Source organism: Meles meles, chromosome 19 (assembly GCF_922984935.1).
Source record: "Meles meles chromosome 19, mMelMel3.1 paternal haplotype, whole genome shotgun sequence".
NCBI classification, from domain to species: Eukaryota; Metazoa; Chordata; class Mammalia; order Carnivora; family Mustelidae; genus Meles; species Meles meles.
The window spans coordinates 16790061-16802276 of record NC_060084.1 but is presented as its reverse complement, the minus strand read 5'-3'; the positions used below and the strand labels follow the sequence as shown (position 1 = coordinate 16802276).

The 12216-nt window shown below is 44.9% G+C and overlaps 2 protein-coding genes across 2 annotated transcripts; both read right to left on the bottom strand.

Moving 5' to 3' along the window:
- Positions 1-1108: 1108 nt before the first annotated feature.
- DERPC (DERPC proline and glycine rich nuclear protein) lies at positions 1109-3501 on the bottom strand. The gene has a single exon (XM_045987230.1). The coding sequence runs from the start codon at positions 3499-3501 to the stop codon at positions 1879-1881; it is 1623 nt and encodes a 540-aa protein (XP_045843186.1). The 3' UTR covers positions 1109-1878.
- On the bottom strand, positions 3498-12204 carry CHTF8 (chromosome transmission fidelity factor 8). The gene is made up of 4 exons (XM_045987231.1): positions 12133-12204; positions 4509-4566; positions 4128-4245; positions 3498-3722 (listed from the first exon to the last, which is right to left on the bottom strand). The coding sequence occupies exons 2-4, from the start codon at positions 4529-4531 to the stop codon at positions 3498-3500; spliced, it is 366 nt and encodes a 121-aa protein (XP_045843187.1). The 5' UTR covers positions 4532-4566; positions 12133-12204.
- Positions 12205-12216: the final 12 nt, after the last annotated feature.

The window sequence follows — 12216 nt, the reverse complement described above, 5'->3', positions numbered from 1 at the left end:
GTGCAGCCAACACCGCTGCATCACATACACCTCGAGCTTCTGATAAGACTGCTGGGTGGTGTTGGGCCTGAGCCATGAAGGCTGGAAGAGGCAGCAGGCATTTGCTAAAGGCAGTTATTCCAGGCTCTTCCGTGTTTTTGCTGGCCAAGTAAACTATTTTGAGCACTACAATGGAGGAAATCCGGTCAGCCAACTGCAGAGCTCAGACTTCACTAAGGGCTTGTTTTTCTTCAGCTTTTACTTGAAGGTGAAGGTAGGATAGACTCCTGGATGGAAATCTCGTTGTCCTACCGTCAGCTCTGCCTTGCACTGTGGTTATCAACTTTGCTCAAATCAAAAGTAGGCAGGTACAAGTAGTGGGCTCACAACGTTTGACCTCGACTGGTTTTTCTAAGTTATTTTGTACCTTTTTCAGCAGCCAAACCAAACTGGGTCTTCAGCTTTATCCCCATTTCTTGCAAGGGAAGAGCCTTTATACAACTGGACACATTTTGGTTTTTCCTCATTGAGAATTTTAACCCTTTTGTATTCTTTCTACAATTTGTAAACATATTTATTTTTACTTTTTTTTTTTTTTTTTTTTTACTTTTCAGGTCTAATATTTTATACTGCACTTGTCAAAATAAAGATTCTCACATAATGCTGGTTATCTCTGAACTACTTTCTCCTTGTACTTAAACTGGTTTTTTTCCAGTTTCAGAAGAGGTCCTTGGGATAGAAATAGTTCTGTCAAGATAGTTGGCAGTGAAACTCAAACAGGGTAAGTAGTCCCAGCTGCCTTTGGACCTGGGGTACACAGCAGACTCACCTTGTTGGTAACTGCACCTCCCATAGCTTAACTTTTTTTAATTGTTGAGGATGGGCAAGGTCTCTCGTGAAATCACTGGCAGATTAGTGAGTCCTAGCTAAGGTTAAAAGTTGACGCTTGCTTCCTCGAGTGACAGCATTTTACCTGGCAGATAACACAGAACTGTGGCCAAGCTGAAACAATGAAAAGCAGAAAATACTCTTTCCTGCGGGAACGGTAACGAAATGGAGTGACATCGACAGCCCTGTCATCCCATTTATTAAAGAAACGGTAAGAAAAGATACAAGCAGGAAAAACACCAACCATCCTTTCACGTCAGGCTGAACGAAGCACAGTGATTTCTCCCCTTTCTCCCCCCACCCCCCCCCACCCCAATTCCCATCCACATCAGTTTAAATTTTGAGGTTCTTTGATCAGAGTACTAGTGGAGAGGAGTTAGATGAGCGGTGGAGCCTTGATTCTGGCCTCCTCTAAGTCCCAGGAGAAGGAAGTTGCAGGCCCAGTCAATCAAGCAGACACTGTATTTGGTGGGTCTTTGATGTGGTTGCCCACCTCCCTGTTCTGTGTTCAAGCCCCCAGGGAAAGGTATGGCAGTAGAGGATGACCAGGTCCAAGCTGCCCAGGTCAGAGCTGCTGAAGCATGGTCCGTTCACCAATGCAACATTTCTAGAGAGCAGTGAGCTGATTCTCCAGTGGTGAGCAGGGGACTACATATGAATCTGGGACCTGCAGGCCAATGTATCCCTGAGGAAAAGTCCACGTGAACAATTCAAGAAACTAGTTAAGAAACCAGGGGCAGAAAGCTGTGGGACAAATGCACAGCAGGCTTCTGGAGGGCTGGAGATCCTTTCTCTAAAGGTCAGGATCATTCCCACCTGGAGTAGTCCATCTCCCACACAGAACATTTCACCTTCAGTCAAGAAAGCAGAGGAAAAAGATGGCTCATCTGAACTTGAGCCCCAGCTATGTACTTCAGACGGTAGCTCCACATCTACCCTTTTACTTATAACACAGTCCCTGCCCAGAACCACGGTGCTTAAAAACCAATGGTCCTGGAGAGAAAACAGTGTTTAAGGGGGTAACATTCCATTTGGGTACATTGCAGCCATTGGACCCCCTGGTCTGGGGAAAGCAGCTGGGTTTGTGCCAGGGAGGCTCCCCACTCTAGGAAATGGGACCAAAGTCTTGCTCACAGGGCCATTCATCCTTGGAAAGGAAGATGGGTTTAGACCCAGGGTCCCAGTTGGCCTTGCGAAAGGACCTGGGTTGATACCCACAGGGCCTGCTGGAGAAGAGCCCAGGGGCCCAGGAGCTGACCTGGGGAAAGTAACCTGACCAGGTCCTAATGGCCCTGTAGACCTTGGGAAGGCAGCGGGACTTGGACCCTGCAAGCCACTGGCCCTTGGGAAGTTAGCTGGGTTGGGGCCTAGTGGCCCAGAGGTTCTTGGGAAAATTGCTGAGCTTGAGCCTTGGAGGCCAGCAGACCTCTGGAAGGTAGATGGATTTGAAGCCAATGTGCCAGAGGACTGAGAGAAGGAAACTGGATTCAGCCCCCCTGAACCTGTCCCCCTTGGAAAGGGATTAGCATTTACCCCCATGGGCCCAGTTGGCCTTGAAAAATGAGCTGAATTAGGACCTAGGGGGCCAGGGGCTCTGGACATGGGAGACGGGTTTGGCCCTGGAAGGCCAATTCCCCGAGAAACAGGACCCGAGTTTGGGCCTATGGGTCCAGGTACTCTTGCCATAGAGGATGGGCTTGTGCCCATGTTTCCAGAAGCCTGTGAGAAAGCAGCTGAATTTGCTCCTAAAAGACCTGCTGCTCTTAGAATGGGGGCAAGATCTAGGCCTTGAGGTCCAGACATTCTTAAGTTAAGACCAGATCCTGTGCCCAGGAGGCCACCTGCTCTGGTATCCATATTAGGGCCTGGGCCCAGGCCACCTGCCCTTGGGTTGGGCCCAAGGCCTGGGCCCAGGCCACCAGCCCTTGGGCTAGGCCCAAGACCCGGGCCTGGAAACATACCCGACCTCTGGGCAGGGTTTGTACCAACAAACCCTGACCTCAGATTAGGACTTGGTCCTGGTCCCAGGCCAACGGGCCTAGGATTAGGAGGACCATTCCCAGAAGTCAACAGGACACCTGCTCTCAGGTTGGGCCCAGACCCTGGACCCATAGGACCACCACTTCTGGGGTCAGGACCCGTTCCCAGGAGACCACCTGACCTTGGGTTAGACATAGGACCTGGCCCTGGAAGACCCCCTAACCTTGGGTTAGACAGAGGCCCTGGACCTGGAAGAGCCCCTGCCCTAGGGTTTAGGGATGGCCCTGGACCTGGGCCCAAGAGGCCACCAGGCCTTGGGAAAGAAACTGCACCTGCACCAGCAGGATTCATCCCTCTTGGAAAAGAAGCCATGCTTGGGTCACGAGCACCAGCAGGGAAAGGTGCTGGATTTGAAGCCAATGAGCCTGATGAGGTTGGAAAAGGCGAAGGGTTCCTTGGAAATGGGGCCAGATTTCCACCAAGAGAACTGGATGCCATAAGGAAGGGATCAGAATTCATGCCTAGCGGGTGGCCTGTGTTCAAAACAGGACCACCCTGTGGTCCCAGGGAACCGTCGAGACGTCCTCGAGGTGGCAACTGAGCACGAGTCCAAGGAGTTGGCCGCTCTCTAGGGAAAATCCGGGGTTCTTTCATACTTTCTTGGGGACGTTGGTGATAATGGGTTTGGGGCGAGTTTTGAAAAGGATCTTGTTTTTGATGAGTGCTGTCACCAGGTACCGGGTGCCAGTCTTGCAGCCAAGCTCATCAGAGTCCTGCTCCCCAGGAGTGTGTTTGACAAGGACAGCAAAAGGTTTCTCCAGATGGATGATTTTTCCATACAGGATATGATGCCCCACGATCAGCACAGGGATTCCCTTTGGCAGAACAAGAATGAAATGCCTGAGGTTCAGGGCAAGGTCATAACACTCGGGTGCCTTCTAGAGATGCTCTTGGCGAGCAATACTGGCACCTCCACTCCCTGGCATGACTCTACTGCTGTTTTTTAAGAGCCACATCAGCAAACCACCCTCATACCCTTTTTACTCTTTCTAGCCCCAGGTAAGAGAGTTTCCACTTTTTAGAACTGTGATTTTTCCAGATTCCCCAAAGCTAAGTTTCCCTGCTACTGCAGGGGTCAGGGGAGAACAAGCAGAGAGCTTAGATTAGCTAGACCTCGAATAACAAACCTGAGGGCAGTCCTCACTCTGGGTCCTGGGAGCACCACCTTGGTGTAGCTTGCTTTCCTGAGGCATTAGGCAGGGAAAGAAAAGTCCCCTCACCTCAGTGGTGTAATGTAGGTCTCCCAGGAGGTTTCCAGCTAATCCAGTGCTGTAGCGAGCCTCGATCTCCCCCTGTAGCTCCATCAGCACCCATTCTGCCAGGCCTCCAGCCCCAGCACTGCAAGCAAAGGGCTGGCGGTTACAATATTTTTGAGGGGTGAAGGATGAATAGTGTCCTACACCACCATTCAAGGCCCAAAGGAACTCCTTGCTGAGCACAAGTTCTTGGGAAATTAGGCAGTGCTAGGCACTGAACTACATACAGACGAAATGCAAGGATGTGTGCAATGCACCTGAGGACCCTGATTCTTCCAAGAAAATGTCAAACCTACATAACCCTAATTATTCGAGCTGAACAAAAAAGTCTCAAAATGTACTCACCTGGAAATAACAATTTGCACCATGAGCTTTCCGTCCTTAAAAAGCAACTGAAAGTAAGCTGTAGAGGAAAAAAAAATTTAGGATAATAATAATGATAGCTAATATTTATCATGTACTGTGTGTGAAGCAGTTTTCTAAGTGCTTTAGACAGATTTTATTTCATTTCCCTAAAAATGTTATAAGCAGTAAATATTTTTATTTGACACTGTATATACAACATTGCTTAAGATTACCACGGGTCAATAATGCTATGGAAAGTAAGGTCATGTACTCATTATTAGTCAACGAGCCAGAATTTGAACACAAAACGTAACACTATAGCCCACACTGCCAACCACTATGCTTATCTGCCTTTCTCAAGAATGTTCTATTTGCTATTCTGCATGTTAAAAACAAAAAACAAAAAACACTAAAGAATTCGGGGCACCTGGGTGGCTCAGTGGGTTTTAAGCCTCTGCCTTTGGCTCAGGTCATGATCTCAGGATCCTGGGATCGAGACCCACATCGGGCTCTCTGCTCAGCGGGGAGCCTACTTCTCCCTCTCTGCCTACTTGTGATCTCTCTCTGTCAAATAAATAAATAAAATCTTTAAAAACAAAACAAAAAAACCAAAAAATTCATTTAGATTTTACTTTTCCCTTTGGTGTTATAAAAATACGAATTTCATGTCTAACACTCTAGTTGTATTTCAAGGTTCAAGAGACCTCCTTTAACAAAAACCAATTAGCAAAAAAGTCCTTTAGGCAACTTTGGTGAATGGTAAGCAGCTATCTAACATGACTCTCATTATATGCCTTGACTATTTTTCACAGAGGTATAGCCGGACACTCAATCAACTTTCATTTTATGCAACAGTACCATCTGGTGGCAAGTTTGTGGTACTCTAAATGAATGGTTAAAATGATTATTTTTTGCCTGAGACAACTGGCTTCACTTGTCTTTCTAGGAACGGTGGAGTCACAGGGGCCTGAGGGATGGGGGATCTAAACTATACTTTCTGTATTAAGTGTTTCCAATAAATCGATGGAACTCAGTGTAAAGTTATTAGTCTAAAGTCTGCCAATTGTAGCACTGTATGTTAATAGGTATAATTGTGCACAAGCTTAGCAAACACTGGATTAAAAAGTTAAACAGGTTTTTTGACTGATAATGTTAACCTTCATTTTGGATCTCCAGGGAAAAGTATATTGGCTTACAGGACAGCAGAACTTCTCTATTCTTGAGCACCAAACATTCCTTGGGACATAAGGTCAGTCAGTTCACCAGTCCTCAAATTCAAATATAAACAGTAGCTAAAACTTGCAGAATTTTTATTATGAATCAGATGTTGTACAGGTCTAAGAACCTACGCCACCTGTCTTTATCTATACTCATAATCAATACGTTCCCAAAAGAAAACCTACGCTCCCAAAAGAAAACCAAACACTGTGAGAATGAAGGACATCAATGCATCAGGCAGGCAAAGCATCAGGCAGGCACCGCAGACAGGAGAGCTGGTCAGAAGCACAATGGGGGATCAAGAAGGCATCTGTAAGTCCGACCTTTTGAGAATAAATATGGGGGCTCAAGGGCAAAGGTCTTGTGACAAGATAAGGAATCCCTACAATACCATCAACTGAACCAAAAGCACTTTTAAAATTCTTCTAAGGTTTCTTGAAAAAAGGATTACAATTTAAGATCAGAAGACTTAAAGTCAGGTTCCAGCCTGTAAGTGTAGAACTTTTCACTGTGTCATCATACACAAGTCACTTAATGACCGTGGGACTAACACCTAGATTATCTGACTCATCAAACTACTGTGAAGACCACGTATATGCAAAATGGTTTAAAGACAGCAGCTATTTTTTGTTTAAAGAATGGAAAAAGCAAATCGGTATTTCCACACTATAATTTTGACTATAATTTAGAGAATGGTAGGTATGTTTTAGCCATGAATCAAAAAAACCTCAGTAACTAGAAACTGAAGTTGGAAAGTTTCTAAAGGTTAACAAATGCATACAGACTAAAGGGTTCTTATAACTAAGCTCTTGATAACTGATAATGCACTAATAATAATGTTTCTTGATAGGTATAGTTATAGTAATACATAGGTAGTTTCTGAGAAGCAATTAAGTGTTCACACAGATAAACAAGTTCTACGAAGACCACGACAGGGAAGGAAATCCATCTCTAAGGCCTTTGGAAAAACGTCTGAGAGGAGTACCTATAGACTGTTTAAGGGCAATGCAGAGATATTTTCAGTGCATTCCACATTTCCTGGACAGCTTCCTGTTGGAACAGAAATTCACAACAGTGGCCCAAGGGGGCAAAGGAAAACAGAAGTCTGCTAGCTGGATCAGAAGAGCTTTACAAACCACTTATATAGGAGGCCCTGCCTCAGAAGACCTCTCGATACTGGCAAACATCTAGGAATGCTCCTGAAAATACAAATTCTGGGGCCTACACATTCACCATTCTGCTGCTGTCCCTAGTCAGAGTGGTAAAACCTGTGCTAGTCCCACTGGGAAGCTGCAGATATGAACACAAATGAAGTTTAGACCCACTTGTAAGGGTCTAGCTCATAGAAACCTGTAGACTGGCCTGGCTACATTTATGTACATGGGAGTGTATTTACTGAGTTAGTAAGAAAGAGCGGAAGGCATTCTTTTAGCAAATTTTACAATTCCACTTTAGGGGTGCCTGGGTGGGGCAGTTAAATGTCCAGCTCAGGTCATAATCTCAGGATTGTGAGACTGAGGCCCATGTTCAGCACAGAATCTACTTAAGATTCTCTCCTCCAAAAAAAAAAAAAAAAAAAAGATTCTTCTCTCTTCCTCTCTGCCCTTCCCACTGATGCATGCATGCCCTTTCAAATAAACAAATCTTCAAAATTCTACTTTAATGCCTTAAAATAGGCTGTCGCCTGAATTTTATTATTCCTTTTCTTGCTCCTTGAGATAACTACTCTAGGCAACTGTTCTCAGGGCCAGAGTAGGTAGGTATACCTGGGTACTTCATTGAGAACACACCTGACAGTGGTGACAGGGAATGTGTATTTCACTTAATGTGGAGTTGACCAAAAAGAATCTGGTAACATGCAGCCCAAACTGTCCCTACACTCTTGTCAGTAGGTAGGCAGTAGGAAAACAAAGAGGTGGAGTAGCGTAATACAAATCAAATCCTATTAGTAATAACGTAACATTATATTTCCTATAAAAAAAAAATTCTAAGTCTTCAGTCTCAACTAAGTCCAACAATGAAGACAAGTAGAACAATTTTTACATGTTTGTTCTAAGATACTGCTTGTACAAAAATTGCATATTTATTAAAAACATCTGAAGACACAGCCTGAAAAATAGTCTATCAAACCATGAAACTAAAAGGAGTCAATGGAAGAGTATGCTTAGCACCTCTCTCAAGAGTCTGGAGTTTAATCCCAGATTTGGTGATGACCAACTTCTCTACAGTTAAAGAACACTAGGGGCGCCTGGGTGGCTCAGTGGGTCAAAGCCTCTGCCTTCAGCTCAGGTCATGAACCCCGGGTCCTGGGATAGAGCCCCACATCGGGCTCTCTGCTCCGCAGGGAGCCTGCTTCCTCCTCTCTCTCTGCCTAGTTGTGATTTCTGTCACATAAATAAAATATTTTAAAAAAAAAAAAGAACACTAATTCTAGGTTGAAAGTATGTGTAACTGTACAGCCAAGGAAAAATTTTGGCAATGTCACTTTTTGAAAGACATTTAATTCACCGTACTTCAGAGTGGAGTCTCACTGGCCATAACTAGTGTAGACCTGGAGCAATGGAAAGTGGGGGGAAAACCCCCAAACTTCTTTCTCCTGAAATTATTTCAACTCCTTCCACCCCCATCTGTCACAAAAGGAGGACATTTTTTCCTGCTTAATTTTTCTGGGCCTTCACATCACCAAATAAACAATACAGTTTTACAGTCTTAACTTAGTCAAGTTTAGCTTTCTAAAGCAAACTTCTAAAGTATTTTATATATCCTAATTAACTCTCAATATTTTCCTGTTTAAAAGAAAAAAAAAAAAGTCTTTTCTGGGACTTCAAAATTTGTAGAAACAGCTGTCTTAAGACATGGAGCCAGTCTACATAAAGACATGGAGGTCCTGCATAAAGTCAACACACTACTGCTTCTCAGGACAGTGGTCCAAGTAACTTTAAGACCCCAAACAAACTATAGCACAGCAAAAGAATCAGCATTTCAAAACCAAACCAGAGTCACAATGGAACCCTATCCAAAATTCAAAAGACTGAAGTGGGAACTATATCAATCTGGGACATACCTTATTTAACTTTCTTTGACTTCCACCTGTTTTGAATTTAGTTACTATTATAGTTATTATGAAAAACCTGAAAAAAAAAAAAAAGCCTGAAAGAAATCAGAGTACAAACACAATTTGAGAAGAAAAACCCAGGCAGAGCATTATAATACAAAAAGTTTCGTTTCTCCCATAGCTAAACTTCTGTGGACACTTAATCTGATTTTCTCATTTCATCGTTGAGAACAACTTTAATGATATAAGCACTCTTATTCCCATTTTAGAGATGAGGAAACATGCACTAAAGGTTAAGTAACTGGTCACATATCCAGGAAGTGGGATGGGAACCTTAACCCCTCCATAATATGGCATCTCCAGCAGTCCTCTCCCACAGCCCCTCAAACAAATTTCTGTATAATTCTGATTACTTTACAAAGATCAGCCTTTCTCATTTCCACACAATGGCATGTAAGTAGCCTATACAACTACCAGCCAAAGTACCTACTCCATCTCTAGGGTAGGCAGTCAAAAACAAACAAGACTTTTTATCATATTCAATTGACGAGATTTAGATTTTTGAAATCTCTAGGGATCTACTCAATGTCATCTTCAAGATTCAAAACTAAGTATAAGGCAAAATAAACCAAAAGAACAGAGAACATTCTTTGTCACTGATTCATTTTAATCTTCAACAAAATTCAGTCTCTTAGAATTTGCTTTCTGCATTGTTAAATGTTGAACTGTTAAAAGATTAGTAATGTCTTACAACAGAATGAATGAGCAATGATCCTCATAATGGTAACTGCCCCCAAAACATAATGTGGCAGAAGTGTAGTATGGATCCAATTAAACAGAACATATACAGCTTTTACCCAAACAAGTGGACTCAATAGTGATTAAAAATAAATTTTACTAGAACTTAGTAGCTTATAAATTTTCATTACAACCTTTTAATTCATCTTTTATTTTCTTAAGATAGCGAATAAAGGCTTTAACTTTACAATTCTTAACATAAAAATCGTTTTTTTATTTAAAAAAATTAAACACATGACAAAAAGTTTTCAAATTGCTAGACCCACACTTAGCATTTACTGAGCTGTTATTCAGTCCGAGGGTCGGTTGTTTAAGAATGCAGTTAGAGCCCAACTTGTCAGACCTGGATTCTGTTACTTAGCCTATGTGTGACATGGGATTAATAATCTAACCTTTTAAGTTTCAGTTTCCCCCACCAATAAACTGGGCATAAGAAAGAAAACTATCCCGGGCGCCTGGGTGGCTCAGTGGGTTAAAGCCTCTGCCTTTTGCTCAGGTCATGATCCCAGGGTCCTGGGATCGAGCCCCGCATCGGGCTCTCTGCTTGGCAGGGAGCCTGCTTCCTCTTCTCTCTCTGCCTGCCTCTCTGCCTACTTGTGATCTCTGTCAAATGTATAAATAAAATCTTAAAAAAAAAAAAAAAAAAACTATCCCAAAGGGTTGTTGTGGAAACTTAATGAGGTTATGAATGGAAAATCCTCAGCGTAATGCCTAAAACATGGTAAGACTTTAGGATCAAACTACTTATTACTGGCGGAGAACATGGCATTTTCTTAGCATATGTTCAAAAGAATATCTAAATTCTATGCTGAATAGTTATTTTAATGTTTATAGTGCATTAAACCTTCTACAAAAGCAGCAGGTTATCAGAGTAAAACCAGGTTTACAAGATGGGAGAACAATTCAAACATGACAGTCAAGTTTCACCATACTGCTTCAAGGACTAAGTTCTGAACGTTTTCTTCTCCTTTCTCTAAAGACGACTGTTTTTCTATGTGCCTTTCCATCAAATGAACAATTCAGGAAATCTTCATATACATATGAATCAGATTATTTTTATTAGCAGTTTATTGTGGTTTGTTACTCAAGGGGATGGTCTAAGTTTCAAAGGGAAAATCTTGTCTCCTGACAGGCATATGTCATTAAGTACTAAAATTCTGTTTCCAAATGAGAAGCTTGCTCCCCTCCAAAAAGGGGCTATGGAGGGTAGGTGGAAATGAATGCTTCCAAACTTTTCATTAGTGAAGAGTGTGTTCAAAAACATGTGTGGATACTATGCATACACGTGGTACTTTCCCATCACACTTTAGGATTCCCATGATGCGGGGAATCAATTACTGGTATTTGCAGACAATGGGTGGAAAAGATGGCTTCAGTCGATCTGAGTTACTCCAGTTTTCTCCATCTTCTGCTACTCTGCAGCCCCATCTCAACCCTTCCTTCTCTTACTGCGATGACCCCCCATCTTCCCCAAAGCCCCTCCTTTCGAGCCCGGCTTGAGGTCTCACAGTATCCTGGATTCTCCTCCCACCAACCCCCATTTTCTCCACCCTCTTCCCCGGCCCCCTCCCATCCCTTCATTTGGAGCTACAAACACTTCCTATGTCTAGTCCCGCCCACTTTCTGGGACTTCTCAATCCGCTTCCCCTCTCTTCCCCAACCCCCTCCAATTCACCCCAGACTTTCGCTGGGACCTCCTACCAATCTATTTAACCCTTTCTCCTACCTCCTAAGGAAACTATTCTTTAAACTGCATTCCTCCACACCCCTCAAACCGTCCACCCTCCTCCCAAAGATGACTCTTTAAACGTTCTTCTACACCCTCACTGTCCAAATCGTTCCGTTCCCTCCTCAATCTCAAGTACTTAGCGCCTCCAGAACCCGAACCTACCCCACTCTTTAGTCTCTCACTCCGCCCACAAAAGAACCTGGATCACTCTTCCTCCTAACCACCTTCCCAATTATCTCTCCCAGCAGCTATCCCCCGCGACTTAAAATGTCCCTTCGAACAAACCTCACATTCCTACACCTCCAGGCCCCCCTCCAAGTCCCCTGATATTCCCGCTATTTCCTGGGTTCCAGTTCTACCACATTCCCGCACACCTCACGTTCTGGACTCCCTCCCCACCCGGGGAAGAGCCCTTTCCCGCACGTACCTCGAGGTTCCGGCCCGCGCCGCCCCCTTCACCGTCCTCCGCCCGCGCTCGGCCACCCATTCCGCCCTTCTCACGCTCCGCCCCTCTCACTCCCTTCCTTCCCTCCGCCTTCCGTCTATACACCGCTCCCTTCCCCCACAATTCCTGGCCCTCCCACCACGGGGGCCCCTCTGGGTTTGCCCCCACCTCTCCGCGGCTCTCCGCGCTCCCCTCCCCCTTCCCGGCCGCCCCTCCCCCGCCCGCCGCTCCCCGCCCCTCGACTCGCCATTCTTCTCCTCGAGCCGAGCGCCCCACCCGGCCCAGCTCCTTAGCTTCCCACTCCCTCGCACCCTCACCACCATCCCCAACTCAGCCCTCGCTCCCCGCGGCCTCCCGCGCCCCCCGCCCGCGGCCTGACCTGCAATGGCGGCCGCCGAACGCGGCGCCGCGCGGCCAACGGGCGACAACCGAACCTCCCGCCGCCGTCGCCGCCGCCGCGAGC

Bases quoted from the DNA above. Each gene is read 5' to 3' on its own strand.
- CHTF8 (XM_045987231.1), bottom strand. From the start codon at position 4,531: ATGGTGCAAATTGTTATTTCCAG. The intron at 4,246-4,508 runs GTGAGTACATTT...CTTTGCTTGCAG, and splicing joins GTGCAAATTGTTATTTCCAG to TGCTGGGGCTGGAGGCCTGG. The intron at 3,723-4,127 runs GTGAGGGGACTT...GTTCTGCCAAAG, and splicing joins ACCTACATTACACCACTGAG to GGAATCCCTGTGCTGATCGT.
- DERPC (XM_045987230.1), bottom strand. From the start codon at position 3,501: ATGAAAGAACCCCGGATTTTCCCTAGAGAGCGGCCAACTCCTTGGACT.